At 40.6% G+C, this 15,310-nt stretch overlaps 1 protein-coding gene across 1 annotated transcript; it reads right to left on the bottom strand.

The window, feature by feature from the left end:
* Positions 1 to 2,935: 2,935 nt before the first annotated feature.
* On the bottom strand, positions 2,936 to 14,945 carry rab1ba (zRAB1B, member RAS oncogene family a). The gene is made up of 6 exons (XM_076725450.1): positions 14,654 to 14,945; positions 10,060 to 10,132; positions 9,829 to 9,924; positions 6,389 to 6,484; positions 4,401 to 4,532; positions 2,936 to 3,657 (listed from the first exon to the last, which is right to left on the bottom strand). The coding sequence occupies exons 1-6, from the start codon at positions 14,665 to 14,667 to the stop codon at positions 3,463 to 3,465; spliced, it is 606 nt and encodes a 201-aa protein (XP_076581565.1). The 5' UTR covers positions 14,668 to 14,945; the 3' UTR covers positions 2,936 to 3,462.
* Positions 14,946 to 15,310: the final 365 nt, after the last annotated feature.

The following is a 15,310-nucleotide window of genomic DNA, read 5'->3' as shown; positions in this document are numbered from 1 at the left end:
CGCTCCAGTTTGTTCCTCTGGAGTAATGAGGGCTCGGTATAAAAACTCAATACATTCAGGTTCCGACTGGAAATTTATCAATTCCTTCTCTCCTTTGCTACTCTGACAAAAACATCTTAACTGGACGTACACTTAGTAGCCTTTTCCAGAGCTTACAGACACATTTCACGGTCTTCACAAGCACACAGAGTCTGTTCAGCTGTCAATCTGTGACTGAACTTCCATTCTTTGGTCATATATGGTGCAGGGAGATAATAAGCCCCGACTCTGTTCAAGCATGTTCTTTGGTGTCTGATGGCAAAAGATGCAGGCGAAAGCTCCGAAAAATCCAGCAAGTGAAGGGATTTTTTTTTTCTAATTTCAAGATTTTGTGCTCCAACTCTGGCAAGTTGTACTGTGTATCTTATTCAGGCAAAGTACTCGTATGGTTTCTTACAGGATCAGGATCTGTGCCAAAACATCAACATCAATACAACTGAAACAATACCCAGCCCTACATGTCACTGTTTTACATTTGAGACTTCGACAGTGATGATGACACTCACTTTAGTGATGTAAGTTACACAACAAATCCACATACTAGGTCCATGTAGCAGCCTTTTTCCAGAGCTTTCACTGTCGTTATCAGTGGAAGCTGGACCTTGAGTTAAGATTACTTGGAGGTCAAAAGTGAAATTTCTGTCTCTAATACAAGCAAACTTTGAAAAGCTGTGACATATCATTAATCACAACAAAAACAAGTTTTCTTAAGAAGCATTTAGAGTTTTCAAAGGATTGGGGATCAATCTCTCAGAGTCCAGGAAGCTCTGTCTACAGAGAACTTAGTAATTATTACAAAGGACTCAAATGTAAAATGGATCACACAAGTGGCACAAACTGGAGCATTAAAGCATCTGATAAGGTACCAGAAATGCACAGGGACATAAAAGATGGATGTGAATCATGGGTCCACATGGGACACTACTATGTTTGACAAACAGGATGATCTCAGGGAAGGAACAGCAGCTTTTGTAAGACTCCACCCCCTCAGCCAACAGACACACCCACACCACGTCTCTACGTCAGCTTCATCTGCAAACAAGCGAGAATTAAAAGACATTCTAAAACCTACCCGTGATGTACTGAACATGAGTTTAAGCTAAATGTACAAGAGTCTCTATCGGGACTACCAATGAGAAAATAAAACAGTAAATCCACAACAATAACAAAACAGTAATTGTAAGATCAATGCAGAATATTGCCGATGGCTTCTGTTTGTCAGAGTCAATCCCCCTCATGTTCGTCACGCCTTGTCATCTGTGTGCACTATCATCTGCCTTTGGACTGTAATATTTAGTGTCATTCCAGGAAGTCACCCTGCTAAATGTTACAGCATTTCGTCACATTCCTTTCTTTTACATATGAAATTATTCCTTTGAAGACTAAAAAAGAAAAACTATATTGCAGTTCTTACAGCCACCACCTCCATCCCAGCTCTGATGTCTACATATGGAATCAACTGACCCACCAGTGGTCCTCTTCTACCTCAAGTGTTGAGCAAGGAGTTTGGTTTAAGAATCCCTCGGTCAACTACAACCTGTCTTTGCATGTAGATCTTTCCCCAGTAAGTGATCTCACTATTGATTAAGATAAGAGGCCTGGATACACCAGAATTTAGAACAGCAACATTCTGAGCCAAAGCCAACGTATTTCAATGGAATTGCAGGAAATTCAATTTGCACAAAGCTTTTGCATTGTTCAACTTTGGTGAACATGCGATCTTAGGAGCTCTGACTTTTGAGAAGACAAAGAGTCCAAAATAGATCATATCATATTTGTTGTGTTGTACCGTCCAGAAGTAGACAGTACAACGGGGGTCAATTCATGAGAAAACTGTTAACTAATTCTCCTTTTCCAATTTCTGATGTGACAAGGCAATAAAGGCAAGATCTCATTTTTCACACAACTCCATCACTAATCTGTATACAGCACCTCCTGGCATGTTTGAACCATATTGAGACCGTAAAGGTGTGTTCAGATAGAACCTGAGGCGAACTTCAGAGCTGTCACAATTGCATACCAAGTCAATGAAAAGACTTGAGCGGTCATGAATAGATGCAAATGCATCTGGGATGGCACACACTGAAGGAAAGACACTCGGCGGGAGTTGAAAATGTTTCAACGTGAGCAAAAACATCCCAGGGCTTTAAGAATCTACTTCACAAACATACAGAGATGGGAGGAATATGGAGAGTGACTGGAGGGAAGTTCCTGCTGAGTGCTGAGATGAGCCAGATGCTGAGCTGAACACATACACACACTCTCGGTGCGTTCAGTTCTAGCTAGCTTAAAGGTAACGTCACTACAGCTGGCACATTGGCTGTTTGGGGTCGAATTCCCCTGAAATACAGAATGCGGAAATTCCCTTTGCGTTCCGTCTGAACACACCTTAAGAGTGAGAATGGAGGCTGGGAAGAGCACAGATGGAGGGTGAGGCTCACTGAAGGGGCTTTCCCTGGATCTTCATCAATAAATTGCAATGATGAGTCACCATTAGCAGGCTGACGCTATTCAGGAACACCTCCCACTGTGTACCGAGCATCTACAGTGTGTGACTCAAGCATACTGCACGTGTGTACGTGTGTGTGTGTGTGTATGTGTACGTGTACGTGCGTGTGTGTGTGTGTGCGTGTGCGTGTGTGTGTGTGTGTGTGTGTGTGTGTGTGTCTGCAGGTAAATACGTTGTGGGGGTTGCTGTAAGATGACATGAGCAAAGAGACAGCCTGAGGAGAGGTGTTTAGCCAAAAGGCTTGAATCTCTTTAACTGCTGCCATCCTACTAAAGTGTGTGTGTGTGTGTGTGTGTGTGTGTGTGTTTCTACAATTGTACAACTATCTTTGTGAGAACCAATTTGAGTTTTAGACCTAGGGAGTGAGGTTTTTTTTTTTTTTTCTTTGGAAAATGAGGACATCTTGACCCATCCTCACTTTCAAACCGAACTTCAAAGAGCTGTTTGCAGGTTAAGACTTGGTTTTAAAGTTTAGGTCAGGGTAGGGGTTGGGGTAGTCAGGGTAGGGGTTGGGGTTAAGTATTTAGTTGTGATGGTTAAGGTTAGGGTTCTGTCAATGAGTGTCCTAACAAGGATAGAAGTACAAATGTTTGTGCATGTGTGTGTGTGTACGTTTCTGTCCCTCCCTCACAGACTGGTTGCTTTCCTCTCTCTGTTGTTTGGTGGGTGTGCAGGCATGAATTAACCCTTGCTAATTCCTGATCGTAACATTCTTACAGGTTGCTCCTCTGTTTTGGCCAACCATCCCTTGATCAGCAGGCAGGCCGATAAAGGGTTAGTCAGGGAGTTGGGTGTGGATGACAGGGTGTTATGGAGGAATGGTGGGGTGTGGGAGTGGCAGAGATGATGGGAGGATACACAGAAAGGGAGGAAAGTAGAGGTGATGGTCAGGATGGTGAGGGGCGAGGGGTCCTTTAACAGCAGCCCCCTCCAGACTGCCTGACAGGGGTGCTCTCAATTTTTAAGTTGGGCTTGTCGCCACTAGCTGTGGCCCCGGGGCCCATGCGCTTCTTGATTTCTGCAGCCATGGTCATGAAAGCCTGCTCTACATTGGTGGCGTTCTTCGCGCTCGTCTCCAGGAAGGGGATGGCCAAAGAGTCAGCAAACTCCTGCCAGAAAAGGAGGAAACTCACAGTGAAATATACAGAGATCTCTCATTGGTTGGTAAGTCTGTTACAATGACAGCAGCAGGGCAGACAACAGACTCACACACCTCACAGTTCCATACATATAATATCTGTTGTCTGCATACACACACGCTCCCAGAGGCTAAAGTCTAAAATCTAGTAATATTCTACATTTTCTTATTGTCAACAAATCACATGAAAAGTGCTGTGAGTGTATCAAAGCGTGACGTGTATTATTCCTCTGTGCCATAGAGCTCAACTGTTGTCCAAAAACTATTAAAAACACATCAGTGAGCCACACTGCAGCACTCACATACTGTAGTTTATTTTGACTTAATCCCACACACACCATCCTGCTACCCCAAGTACTCACTCCAGCACCAAACGTGGATTAATCCAATGGTGAAAACAGTCCCCAATAAATTCTATACACTTTTCTGCAGTGCATGTGTACACTCTGGAAGTAGCTTCAACAGTGAAATGCAGTGCTTCAGTTTCTATCTCACAGTAAGCCATTTAACAGCCTCTTTTTAAGCCAGTACATATGCTCCCATTTCATTGGTGCAACTCTAACCTAAATTGTTCAGCATTGAATATAACTTTCTTGACGCTATCTTTAACTCATCAAAAGACTGTACTGATTGTATATAATGTGCATTCCTCGCTCACAGAAGCCAATAATGAACACCCCATGTTGTTAGTTGACAAACAGGAAGCAGCCATACCTTGGCTGTTGTGTAGTCCACTACTTTCTTTGTGGTCAGGTCACACTTGTTGCCCACCAGAAGCTTGTTAACATTTTCACTGGCGTATCGGTCAATTTCCTGAAGCCACTGCTTGACGTTGTTGTAGGACTCCTGCACAATGACAGCAAGAATATCAGCATGACAAACACTGGACAGAACTGCAAGTGATCTTACAGGTTTGCAAGAGAATTAGTTCTGAAATATTAAAATAGAACAAAGAGTAAAATATTATTAACACCTGCATAATGTAATGAAATTCAATACTAAAGCCCTGCTGTAAATTCTTTCTTCCTGGGGGCTCTGAAGCTCAATATTTGTTGAGACTGTGTCAAGGTAATTGCAACTCATTATAAGGCCTTTTCATTTTTTCCCCCAATAATGAAGTTTCATAAAATCATTTCTTCTGTGCACTAATTCTCCTAACATGCAACATTCTGAAAGCTAAAATCACATTCATATGAATATACTAATTACTTATGAATTAGCTCTGTAAGTCACCCTGGGACCAGAAACACTGGATCGTCTGTCTTGATGTATTTCAGTTCATCAGATTAAAAGAACTGGAGCCTATCAAATGTGTGCTTATGTGCTGAATCAAACAATGGTGTTTTGTATCCTGGAAATTAAAAAGGAAATCTTATATTTCGGGGAAAAGCTGCATGAAAAGTAACCTCACAAGTTTAAACTTGAAAAGGGTTACTGAGGTACTGAACCTCAAAACACTGAGTACTGAATTTATAGTCATTCGCAAGTTCATTATTTCATGATGTTGAGATAACAAAGCTCATCTTCTCATGATGACAGGTGAATTCATTGAAAAGGTGTGGCACTTTATGAAGCGTAAAGTACAACAACAGAGACCTCAGGCTGTTGAGCAACTGAAGTCGCATATCAAACAAGAATGTCAAAGTCTCACTTTCAGTGTAAAAACCTCATGAATTGCTGTCCTCATTCCTCGCATGCTTACTGACTGTGGTTAAAAGGTGATGGAACACAGTGGTAAACATGACCCTTTCCCAGCTTTTTGGAACATGTTGCAGGCCTCACATTCAGAGGATCTAACAACCAAGTTCATCAGTTTGAACATGACATATCTTGTCTTTGTACTGTATTCAACTGACTATAACTGTTTTTTATTACTGTTTCAGGGTGGACACAGTTTAGTATGTGGCCAAATGTGATATATGGTCACAATCTCCAGTTTGGTTCCTGAGTTATGGAATTGAAAAATGGCCAGAAAAGTGTTTCTGCAGAACATTATGATGTCACAGTGAAGTCATCACTTCATCATTTCATCCTATGAGACATTTGTGTGAAATTGTCATAATGAGCAAATTAATTCTTGAGTTATGGTCAAAAATGTGATTGTGTGGTCATAGTGACCTTTGACATTTCACCACCAACATGATCATCCTGAGGTATCATGTCACATGAATGGGGTGAAGAGATGTAGGTCATACCCAATCATGATACCATCACCTGTTACCAATGAACCTGTTTACCTGTGGAATGTTCCAAACTGGTGTTTTTGGAGCATTCCACAACTTTCCCAGTCTTTAGCTGCTCCTGTTCCAACGTGTTTGAAATGTGTTGCTGCATCAAATAAGCATGTATTTACAAAAATCAACGAACCTGATAAATCATGGGTACGCCTTCATCTGACATTTTCATCTGAAATCAGTTGCTACAGTTGTCAAGACACCATCCATGCTTGTTGGCATGGCAATCCTGATCTCTGACAAAAATTACTAATGCAAGAAAACTCCATTAGTGATAACTGGTTGATTATCTCACTCACATCTCGAGATAACACAGCTCGTTTTCTTGAGGTTTACAAATTAATCAACTAGTGATGTTGAGGTAATGGGATAATCTGTGCTTCTGTTGCAAAGTGAAAAACGCAATGATATCATAAAGTACAGGACTCATTTCCTCCTTTGAAAAACCAGTCCGGACTGCTGACTCACCTGATCTGTCACATCGTATACAACTATGATGCCATGAGCCCCGCGGTAGTAACTGGAAGTGATGGTACGAAACCTCTCTTGACCTGCAGTGTCCCACTGAGAGAAGAGAGACCCAGACAAAGACAGATAATAACAGCAAGGGATAAAAGATTAGAAATCAATACAACAAAATACAGTTCATATAGAATCTGAATAAATGAATTAACACCTCTTAAAACAATTCCCACCTCAATACTAGATCTCATGTATTCTTTGACACTGAGGAACATGAGAAGCCATGAGAAATTGAGCAATAAATAGGAAGTAGGACGTACAATAATCTCTCTGCAGTTTAACAATGACAAGACCTTGTGGTGGGTGCTAGAGGTCAGAGACAGGAGATCCACCCTAAACTGGTCTTGCTGTCTCTGAAACCCACTGATCAGGTTAGAAGTCTAGGCATTACTGAGGATTCAGAACCCATCTGAATCCATCTCGTCTCAGTCAGACACTGAAAAACTGGTACATGCATTCATCTCCTCTAGGCCGATTGACTGTAATGCCCTTCCAGTGGGACTTCCAAAAAAGACTGTGGGACAGCTGTAGTTCATTCAAAATGGTGTAGCCAGAGCACTCACTGGGACAAGAAACACTTCAGTGGCTTCCACTAAAATGCAGAATTATTTCAAAGTATTGCTGAGGTTGTTATGATAACTTCTACTTTGAGTCAAACCACAGCATGAACAGGTTTAAGACTAGGGGCGTATTCAGACCAGGAAAGTCCTTTGGTCAACTTTCTTTGGTTCGGACCAAAATACAATGTTTCTTTTTTGGTTTGGTGCAGTTCCTCTTCACATTGCAATTTTCACAAGAGCCCCAAAATTTGTCAACAAACCAACGTGTGCAAAGATCGTTCAATCATTGGACAAAATGGTTGGGGGCGGGGTAACGCGGTAAAAAAGCACTCGTTGTGCTTATATTGATTTGTTTCATACAGTTACAAACGTATGCATAACTTTTGCAGTATCAGAGGCGTCTGGCTCAAGCATGTTTGGCATAACCGTGCTAGTCAAAACAATATTTCCCATAATGCCCGCATAATGCCCGCAGCAACGGGAGCATGTTGCGTCCAAAAAGGCATATAATTTTTAGAACTGGGTCGGACCGAGCACGGTCACTTTCACATTTCAAGCGAATCACACCAGGGTTTGTTTGGAAGCGAAACAAGACCACCTCTCCGACTGGGTCTCGGTCCGGCTGTTTGGTACGCACCTGAGTTCGATGGTTTGCATTCACACCAGCCCAAAAGGTCCACAGCAGCGACTTTTTTGGTTTGGTTCAAACCAAACAAGGCAGGTGTGAATACGCCCATAGATACTCTCAAGAACTAAACTTCAATTCAACTTAAAGTATACCCTTGCTTAATCTATGAAAACCTGTACATCATTTTTATGATCTTGCCAATAAAATGTAGGGAAAAGGGACCTTCAATTTCTTTGGGAACTTCGACAGAATTTCAAAAGAAAAGGTGTGTGTATTCCTTCATTGGTGCAATTAGAATACCTTGGAGACAAGAATCTGTCTCCTATTTGCTAAACTCTGAAAACTTTGGTGTTTTTTTAATCACTGTTAAGCTACTGTGAATGAAACTCAGCAGTTCCTTTGCAGATGTCTCACAATGAAAGTGTTCACGTAGTTCATAACTCCTCCCTCTTATGGTAAGCTTTTAAAGGCACAATATATAAGATATGACCGCCTGTTGAAGGTCACTCCAAACAAATAGGGGGCAGCATATCACCAGAGTAACTGCTATCTGCTGCTCACTATATTCTTTGCTGTGGCTATCTTTGGGTGCAGCTACTAGCTGCCGTTAGCTAGTTAGCTCAGTTAGCCGTGCACCTAGTGGCCCTGTCAGCTGACTGTGTATTGTTGGTGTTTACACCACAGGGAACAAAAGCAGGTTTGTAGCCTCCCAGTGAACATGGCCAGATCTGGAGTGAACACAGCCTCTGAGACAAACAGAGGCCAGTTTGGCAAATAGGAGACTAGTAGACATTCCTGCAACACAATACATAGACATCTTTGACTTAACATCGAAGCTGTTACTTCTTCACATTCTGTTGCCAATGTTAATTCATTTTTTGAATGTTTTAAACTATAATTCTGGCAATACCTTACACATTGCACCTTTAATGCGAGTTTCAATGACGATGACTTAATAGCTGTCAAAAGAAAATGTCAAATACTGTAGAAATGGCTTGAAATTAGTTGATGAAAACAAAAGAAAAACTGAGGCTGTAGAGTAATTAGTATGACGTGACTGCTGTTAGGATGGAAGTAGTGATGTGTACATTCTGCGGAATTTATCTTATTAATTTACAAGATAAGAGAAGTACAGCTAATTTCAACCCCCTCAATGTTTTTGTTAGAGACTTCCTGCAAGTAAAGTTGGGCTGTTCTGAGGAAGTGATACTAAATCAAAGTGCCAAGTACTTTCAGTGGGTTGGAGGCAGTGCTGTGTAACCAGACTGGTGAGTAAGATGTGATTTCACATCACAACAAGAACATCAACAATAAAGGAGCAGGACAACCAATACTTGAAAAAGTAAGCCTTGATGGACAAACCAAAATGTCCAGGCCCTCCTGAGGAGAGGAGGCTATTCAGAGGGAACGGCAGTACGGGGTTAGGGACAAAAAGATTTCTCAGCATCTAACAGAAATTAGGATACAACCCACATCCAAACAGGGCAGGAAAAAAAAGATGAAAAGATTGTAAAACTTTTGAGGATTACAGTGTTTGCAATGGAGCAAAACTTGGTGGTTTGACATGCTAGATACCGTTTTAGACCACTGATTGGCTTGGGCTGGCCCCAGCAGTGTCAGAAAATCAATATCCGCTTCACATCTTTCATTATTGTCCACCTACTTCACTTACTCCCCAAATTTCCCATAGAAATAAAACAGTTCTAGTCATATAACAGAGAATAGTTGGTCCCACTGTTGCCCTGTCATGTAATATATGATCTATAAAAGCAACGAAATAGAACTACACTGTGCAGTGTGCTTTTAATTTCATGAGGCAGAGCAATGTCTGCTTAACAAAGAGCATGCCTTTGAGGTGGCACAGCCTGTTCCCTTAACTAAAGCAGGATCCAGTTACAGCTTGGTCTGAATGCAAAACACACACACACACACACACACACACACACACACACAAAGACAGTTGTGTTTCCATCACTTTTGGGGACAACACATAGACTTACATTCATTTCCTGGAGACTTACCCTAACCCTAGTCTTCACCCTAAAATTTAATTGTTTACATTATGGAACCTGCATTTTGTCTCTATAAGGAAGGTGAGTCCCACAATGTGACTGTGTAAACAGAATTATGTTCCCACAACATAAGGAATGTACAGTGTATCTGTTTATGTTTGTGTGTGTGCATGTGCGTATGCTCACAATCTGCAGTTTGATGGTCTTGCCATCAAGCTCAATGGTGCGGATCTTAAAGTCCACTCCAATGGTGCTGATGTAGCTCTCTGTGTAGGTGTCATCCTGCAGAGAGGGAGGCAGATAAAGTGAGTGAGAACAGGACAGGTCTGCTCAAAAGTACAATGAGGAAAAACCAAAGATTGTCGTTGGAAGAGTGATGGAAAAACATGCTTTAGAGGGTGAGACAGAACTACTTACAGCAAAGCGCAGCAGAAGACAGGACTTTCCTACTCCAGAGTCTCCAATGAGCAGGAGTTTGAACAAATAGTCACTGAAAGAAAAACAGACCAGGTTGGAACAGGAGCTGCAGTGTACTGTGATAACTGTATGAAAAACTGACTGAAGCCATTCTCCAGACACACCCCCTTCTAATAAATCATGCTGAGCTGACATTGTTTAATACCAGTAACAATAATGATATCTGAATGTTTATAAAGATATTTGAACTGGGGGTGTGTCAAATCCTATCGTTCTCAATAATACCAGTAAAAAGTTTGAACACGCTCAAAACTGTGGAGATGATAGCGGACTTCAGGAGAACACAACTCAACACTGCCCCCATCATCATCCTCAACAACATGTTCCACTGTGGAAACCTCCAGGTTTTGTGGGAACAAGTGTCTCCCAGGACCTAAGGCAGACTTAAAACACAGCCCCAATCATCAAAAAGGCACAAGAGAGGATGTACTTCCTGGGTCGGCTCAGGACATTCAACCTGCCTCTACAGCTGCTGATTCAGTTCTACACAGGAATTATCCAGTCTGTTCTACGCACATCCATCATCGTCTGGTTTGGGTTTGCCACCAAACAGGACAAGAACAGACAGCAATTGACTATAAGGAAATTTCTTTGTATACATTGTTTATTTTACATTTTTGCACTGCTTAACTTATTTTTTGTCTTTTGCCCTCTTTGAGCTGTATGGCCACCAAGCCATGGGTTATGTCAGACCCCAAACTGGCTTTGGATGCACACACAATGTTTTTCATATGATTTGTTGACAATTTCAAAATATAGAATATTACCAGACTTTATATTGAGCAAAGGTGCACCAATCCCATATTATTTTTTCCTCTAATAGCAACAATATGTTAATTAAACAACTTGTCAATCGAAAAAAAAAATAAAAATTTGATCACTGATTTTCAGTTAAACATTTGCTGGTTCCAGCCTCATACATTTAAGGATTTGCTGTTTTCATTTGCCATTCATGACTTTTTCAATTCTGTAGAAATTTCAAGACCTCACTTTGGGCTCTGCAAAACTGTGATGAGCATTTTTCACAATTTTATACATTTTATAGATTGCCCATCATGACAATAATCAGAAGTTTCATAAATAATGAAAATAATTATCAGTTGCAGTCTTTTGATTTGAGTCCTTTAATAATGTCAGTAATTTTTTACCTAAATATATATTTACCAAAATATTGAAGAAATATGTACCTGACACATTAAATCTGTATATTTTTCTGCACACTGCTCAATCCAAATACTGATGATCCTAGTACAAAACTATTACACTGATAAGCTTTAATAAGACTACTGACTATTGAGAATATGACTCCTTAAACTGTCACACAACCAGCTTTTATTAGAGAAGCAGTATCACTCTGTTGGAATAGTTGAAAGTATAGAAACATTCAGTGAACTTGCGATTTTACAGTGGTGTTGCACAGTGGAGTTTCCTCCCTATGGCCGAGTACAGACACCTGCTGCACTTTCACCAGACAATAGCTAAGTTTTATTTTGTTCTGGCATCAAGTAACTCTCTGAATTAACATTAATTAGTGAGAACTGATAAAAACCTGCCACCAGTGACATATCGTTTTAACTGGTGACAGCGAATGTTAGTGCTGGGCAAAAATGTGAGTAAAATCCTCAGACTGTAGGCTGTGGTAAAGGAGAGCAGGACTTCAACAACAGCTAGCTCAAGTGAAAAACACAGCAAAGGTCAGTGAGGAAAGGATTGGATTTTGATTTACTTTATTTTAACCAATGCTGATTTATTAAAAATATGCCCGGATCAGACTCGAAATCAATCAGCTTGGGACATCTTGAGCTTTTGTATTGCATATTCCAAAAAAAATGTGAATATTTATTTATTTATTTAGTCCAACCACAATTTTCAGATCAATAACAAACTTTCATGTTTAATGTTTTTTTAACTAAATTATCATACAGCAATGTTAGGGCCAGGTAGTATTCCAATACAGAGAAAATGTACAGAATGCACAGAAAAGGGAGGAACTGGAGGGTTAATAGGGGCCAATCAGAGCATTTGTGCCCAGGGGCCCCCCAGCAACTTAATCTGGCCCTGGAATTCGAGCTGAGTGGGTAAGATTTACAAAATTTTGATTTCAGTGCACATACTTGACATCCAGCGCCAACTGTTTAACAATACATCTTCAAACCTTGAGGAATATAAGCATGTTTTTCTGATACTCACTCCTGCTTCTAGTATGTTCTCCCAAAATGAGTGAACAACATCCCCCTCCCTCCACCCCAATCACTGATGAGGAAAACATGATAACTTGATACACAGCACAGACAGCTGTAGAGAATTGCCCAATGCCACTGCTATTCTTGTGTCATGGGAAACTGAGATATGACAAGTATCAAAGCTTGACACTTGATCGACTGACTATCTAACAAACACTGAATGCAACAGCACTGTTGAAATCAGCCCAGTTCACATTTCTACATGGCTACAGCTTCTGTTGATGTGGACTGATGCTGAGGGCCTCCAGGACTGGTAAATCAGTTATCACTATTCATTACAACAAGCAATCCAAAGACCATCTTAAGCATATAGTCTTTTATATATACAGCTAAACAGTGATATGAAATAGGCAGTTAAACTGAACCCTAAAAATAGTCATTGTGGCAACATTAATAGCCATTCCTGTCAGATAAGTAGGAGGCTTTTTTCATTTAACAAAAGAAGCCACAGTTCTGTAATGTTAAATGTTGCCAAAGAGCATAAAAATCATACAGGAACTTTGTCCAAATAAAATAATGTAAAATTGGCAAAATTATTATATAAACTGAGAACTATCTTATCAAAGCATACACATACTATGCCTCTGACCAAAGATTTGAAGCCAGCTGAATCATGGCTGTATTAGGTTCACAGCAGGTTTTGTTTAAGGAAAACTCTTAATCATTATCTTCAGACAACATTAAACAATGATGCATTTAAGAACTTCGGCTAAAATGAAAAAATGCTACTGTTTATATTGAGCAATAGAAGTCCTGTATTTATTCATATCAGACACCATATTGGAGGAAAAAAAAACATTGTACCAATTTCTGATAAGGAGCCCTTTATAATGGGCTGTTAAATTGTGATTTTGTGGCTTCATATATATATATATATATATTAGTAGGCTACTCAGAGGGCTTTCCTGATTTACTAAAGAGTAAATATAAAAGGACAAATGGATGTCATGCTGGAGGAGAATGAACACCAATAAAGTGGATGTGTTTTACAATATGGTAAACCAAAAGCAGTCTTGATTGATGCTTATAACTACTCTATGCACCATTTGTAGATGATTTATCAATCATTAATACACCCACTAGTGAGAGCCTTTACAAGAGGTACCTTACTATAAAGTGGTACCAAATATTTGAATATGGATGACCAGCCCCAATCAAGTGAACTCACCAGGCCACCTAAACTGCACCGTTTAATCAATTGAAAGGCACATGCAGGACATCATTGTGTAGTAAGGGTAAACATATTAGGGAAAAATGTCTGCTGTCTGCTACGGGAGTGAAGGTGTTAGCTAGTTGTCCAGGATCCCATAAGATTTCAAAGGGTTTGCATCGGCTCTATAACAGCCGCTGCGACAGTGAGACGTTTCAACACCGACGGAGGGATTCGGTGACACGCGGGTGTCCTCTCGTTTCAGGGCTGCAGGTGAGCCGTCAAACATCTGCTACCTGTCGTATCATCTAACGTTAGCACACAACGTCAGACACGCTCCACGACAGAGATGAGCCACTTTTGCCTTTTTCTCTGCGAAATTACATAGTTGGTACAACAGCATTCAAGATCAAGGCCTGGTAACCATATTTAAATTCGGCACCAACCAAATAGGAAAATTAAATAAATGTATAAAAACTTGATACGCTTTGCTCGTAAACCTGAGAGTAACACAGAAGCAAATTCTAAAAGCTTTTCCTTTTTTTTTTCTTTTTTTCTTTTTTTTTCCAAAAATAAAAGCAGATACAATAAATTTCTGGCAAACTTGAATTATGCGTGTATAGTATGCAGCTGTGTCCATAAAGACGACCATTTAATCGTAACATTATGTGTCCACATGGAAAAAACAACACGCTAGGCTGTCTATCGAGGCTAACGTTACAGGTCAGCCATGCCACATCTGTTAACGTTACTTCGCTACTTCATTACTATCAAGATAACGCTATTCGTTTCCATTCTCGTTTCTTCAGTGAACTATTACAGCGTTTCCTCAGAACGTTTTGTACTCTCGTTTTCGTTTATTCGCACCGTGAAAGGTGCCACAGTCGACACGGTGAGTCACGAGCAAGCTGTCAGCTGACGCTTAGAGAAAACACGTTTGAGACTGTCACATTAAAGGAGCTGTCCGCGCCCTGTTCACGGGAGCCAGCTGGCTGAGGTTAGCCTTTAAATTTAACGACAGAACAATTAGCTTAGCATTATCTTCATTACGTTACACCATAAACGACATATCACACAATTATGGTTTCTAATTGACAGCAACAGTGACCGCCATACAGTTGAATGTTTCGTTAAAACTCACTATTCGGGATTCATGGTTTCACTCTGGATGTGTTTTCCTGTTGGCGACTCGACTCTTCCTTCCTACTCCGGTCAAAAAAGATGACTTGTAGGTCCGGGTGTCCGAGGCACTTAGATGGCTGTTTTATCGTCTCCTTTACTGCCCCCTGGTCGTTCCACTGTTTTCAGCCCTTATTGTTTCATATACTTGATTCTCGCGGACATATCCCTGTTTCGTCGGTTTAGGTTGCTCTGTTTTACTCCCTTTTCTGCCTTTCTGTGTCGGTTGCTTGCTAGAGGCTCAAGATGGCTGCGCAGGTGCGGTAGTGACGTAAGATGACGTTGGTGACGTGTCAGTGCGCAGAAATCCGGACAAATCTAGAATTCGAGCAGTGCTGGGATTTGTAGTTTATTGTTTAAAAAAGCGTGAAAAACAACTGCAAACCATGCAAGAGGTGACAGACACTGGGGATAACAGGACTTACTGTTTGACAGAAAAATGTCTAAAAGGTTTTTCAAGCAGCTGCTAGGGCTGAGTGATGTGGACAAAATTAATATTGCTATAATTGTCAAAGGTCAACTTGATATCGTAACTTAAGACATAAGAGTTAGACTCATCAAGTGTTTTGTGCAGTCATTTTCATAAAATAGATGTACTAGTGTCATCCATAACTAACTT

Source organism: Chaetodon auriga, chromosome 24 (assembly GCF_051107435.1).
Source record: "Chaetodon auriga isolate fChaAug3 chromosome 24, fChaAug3.hap1, whole genome shotgun sequence".
NCBI lineage: Eukaryota > Metazoa > Chordata > Actinopteri > Chaetodontiformes > Chaetodontidae > Chaetodon > Chaetodon auriga.
This window is presented reverse-complemented; position numbering and strand designations above follow the sequence as displayed.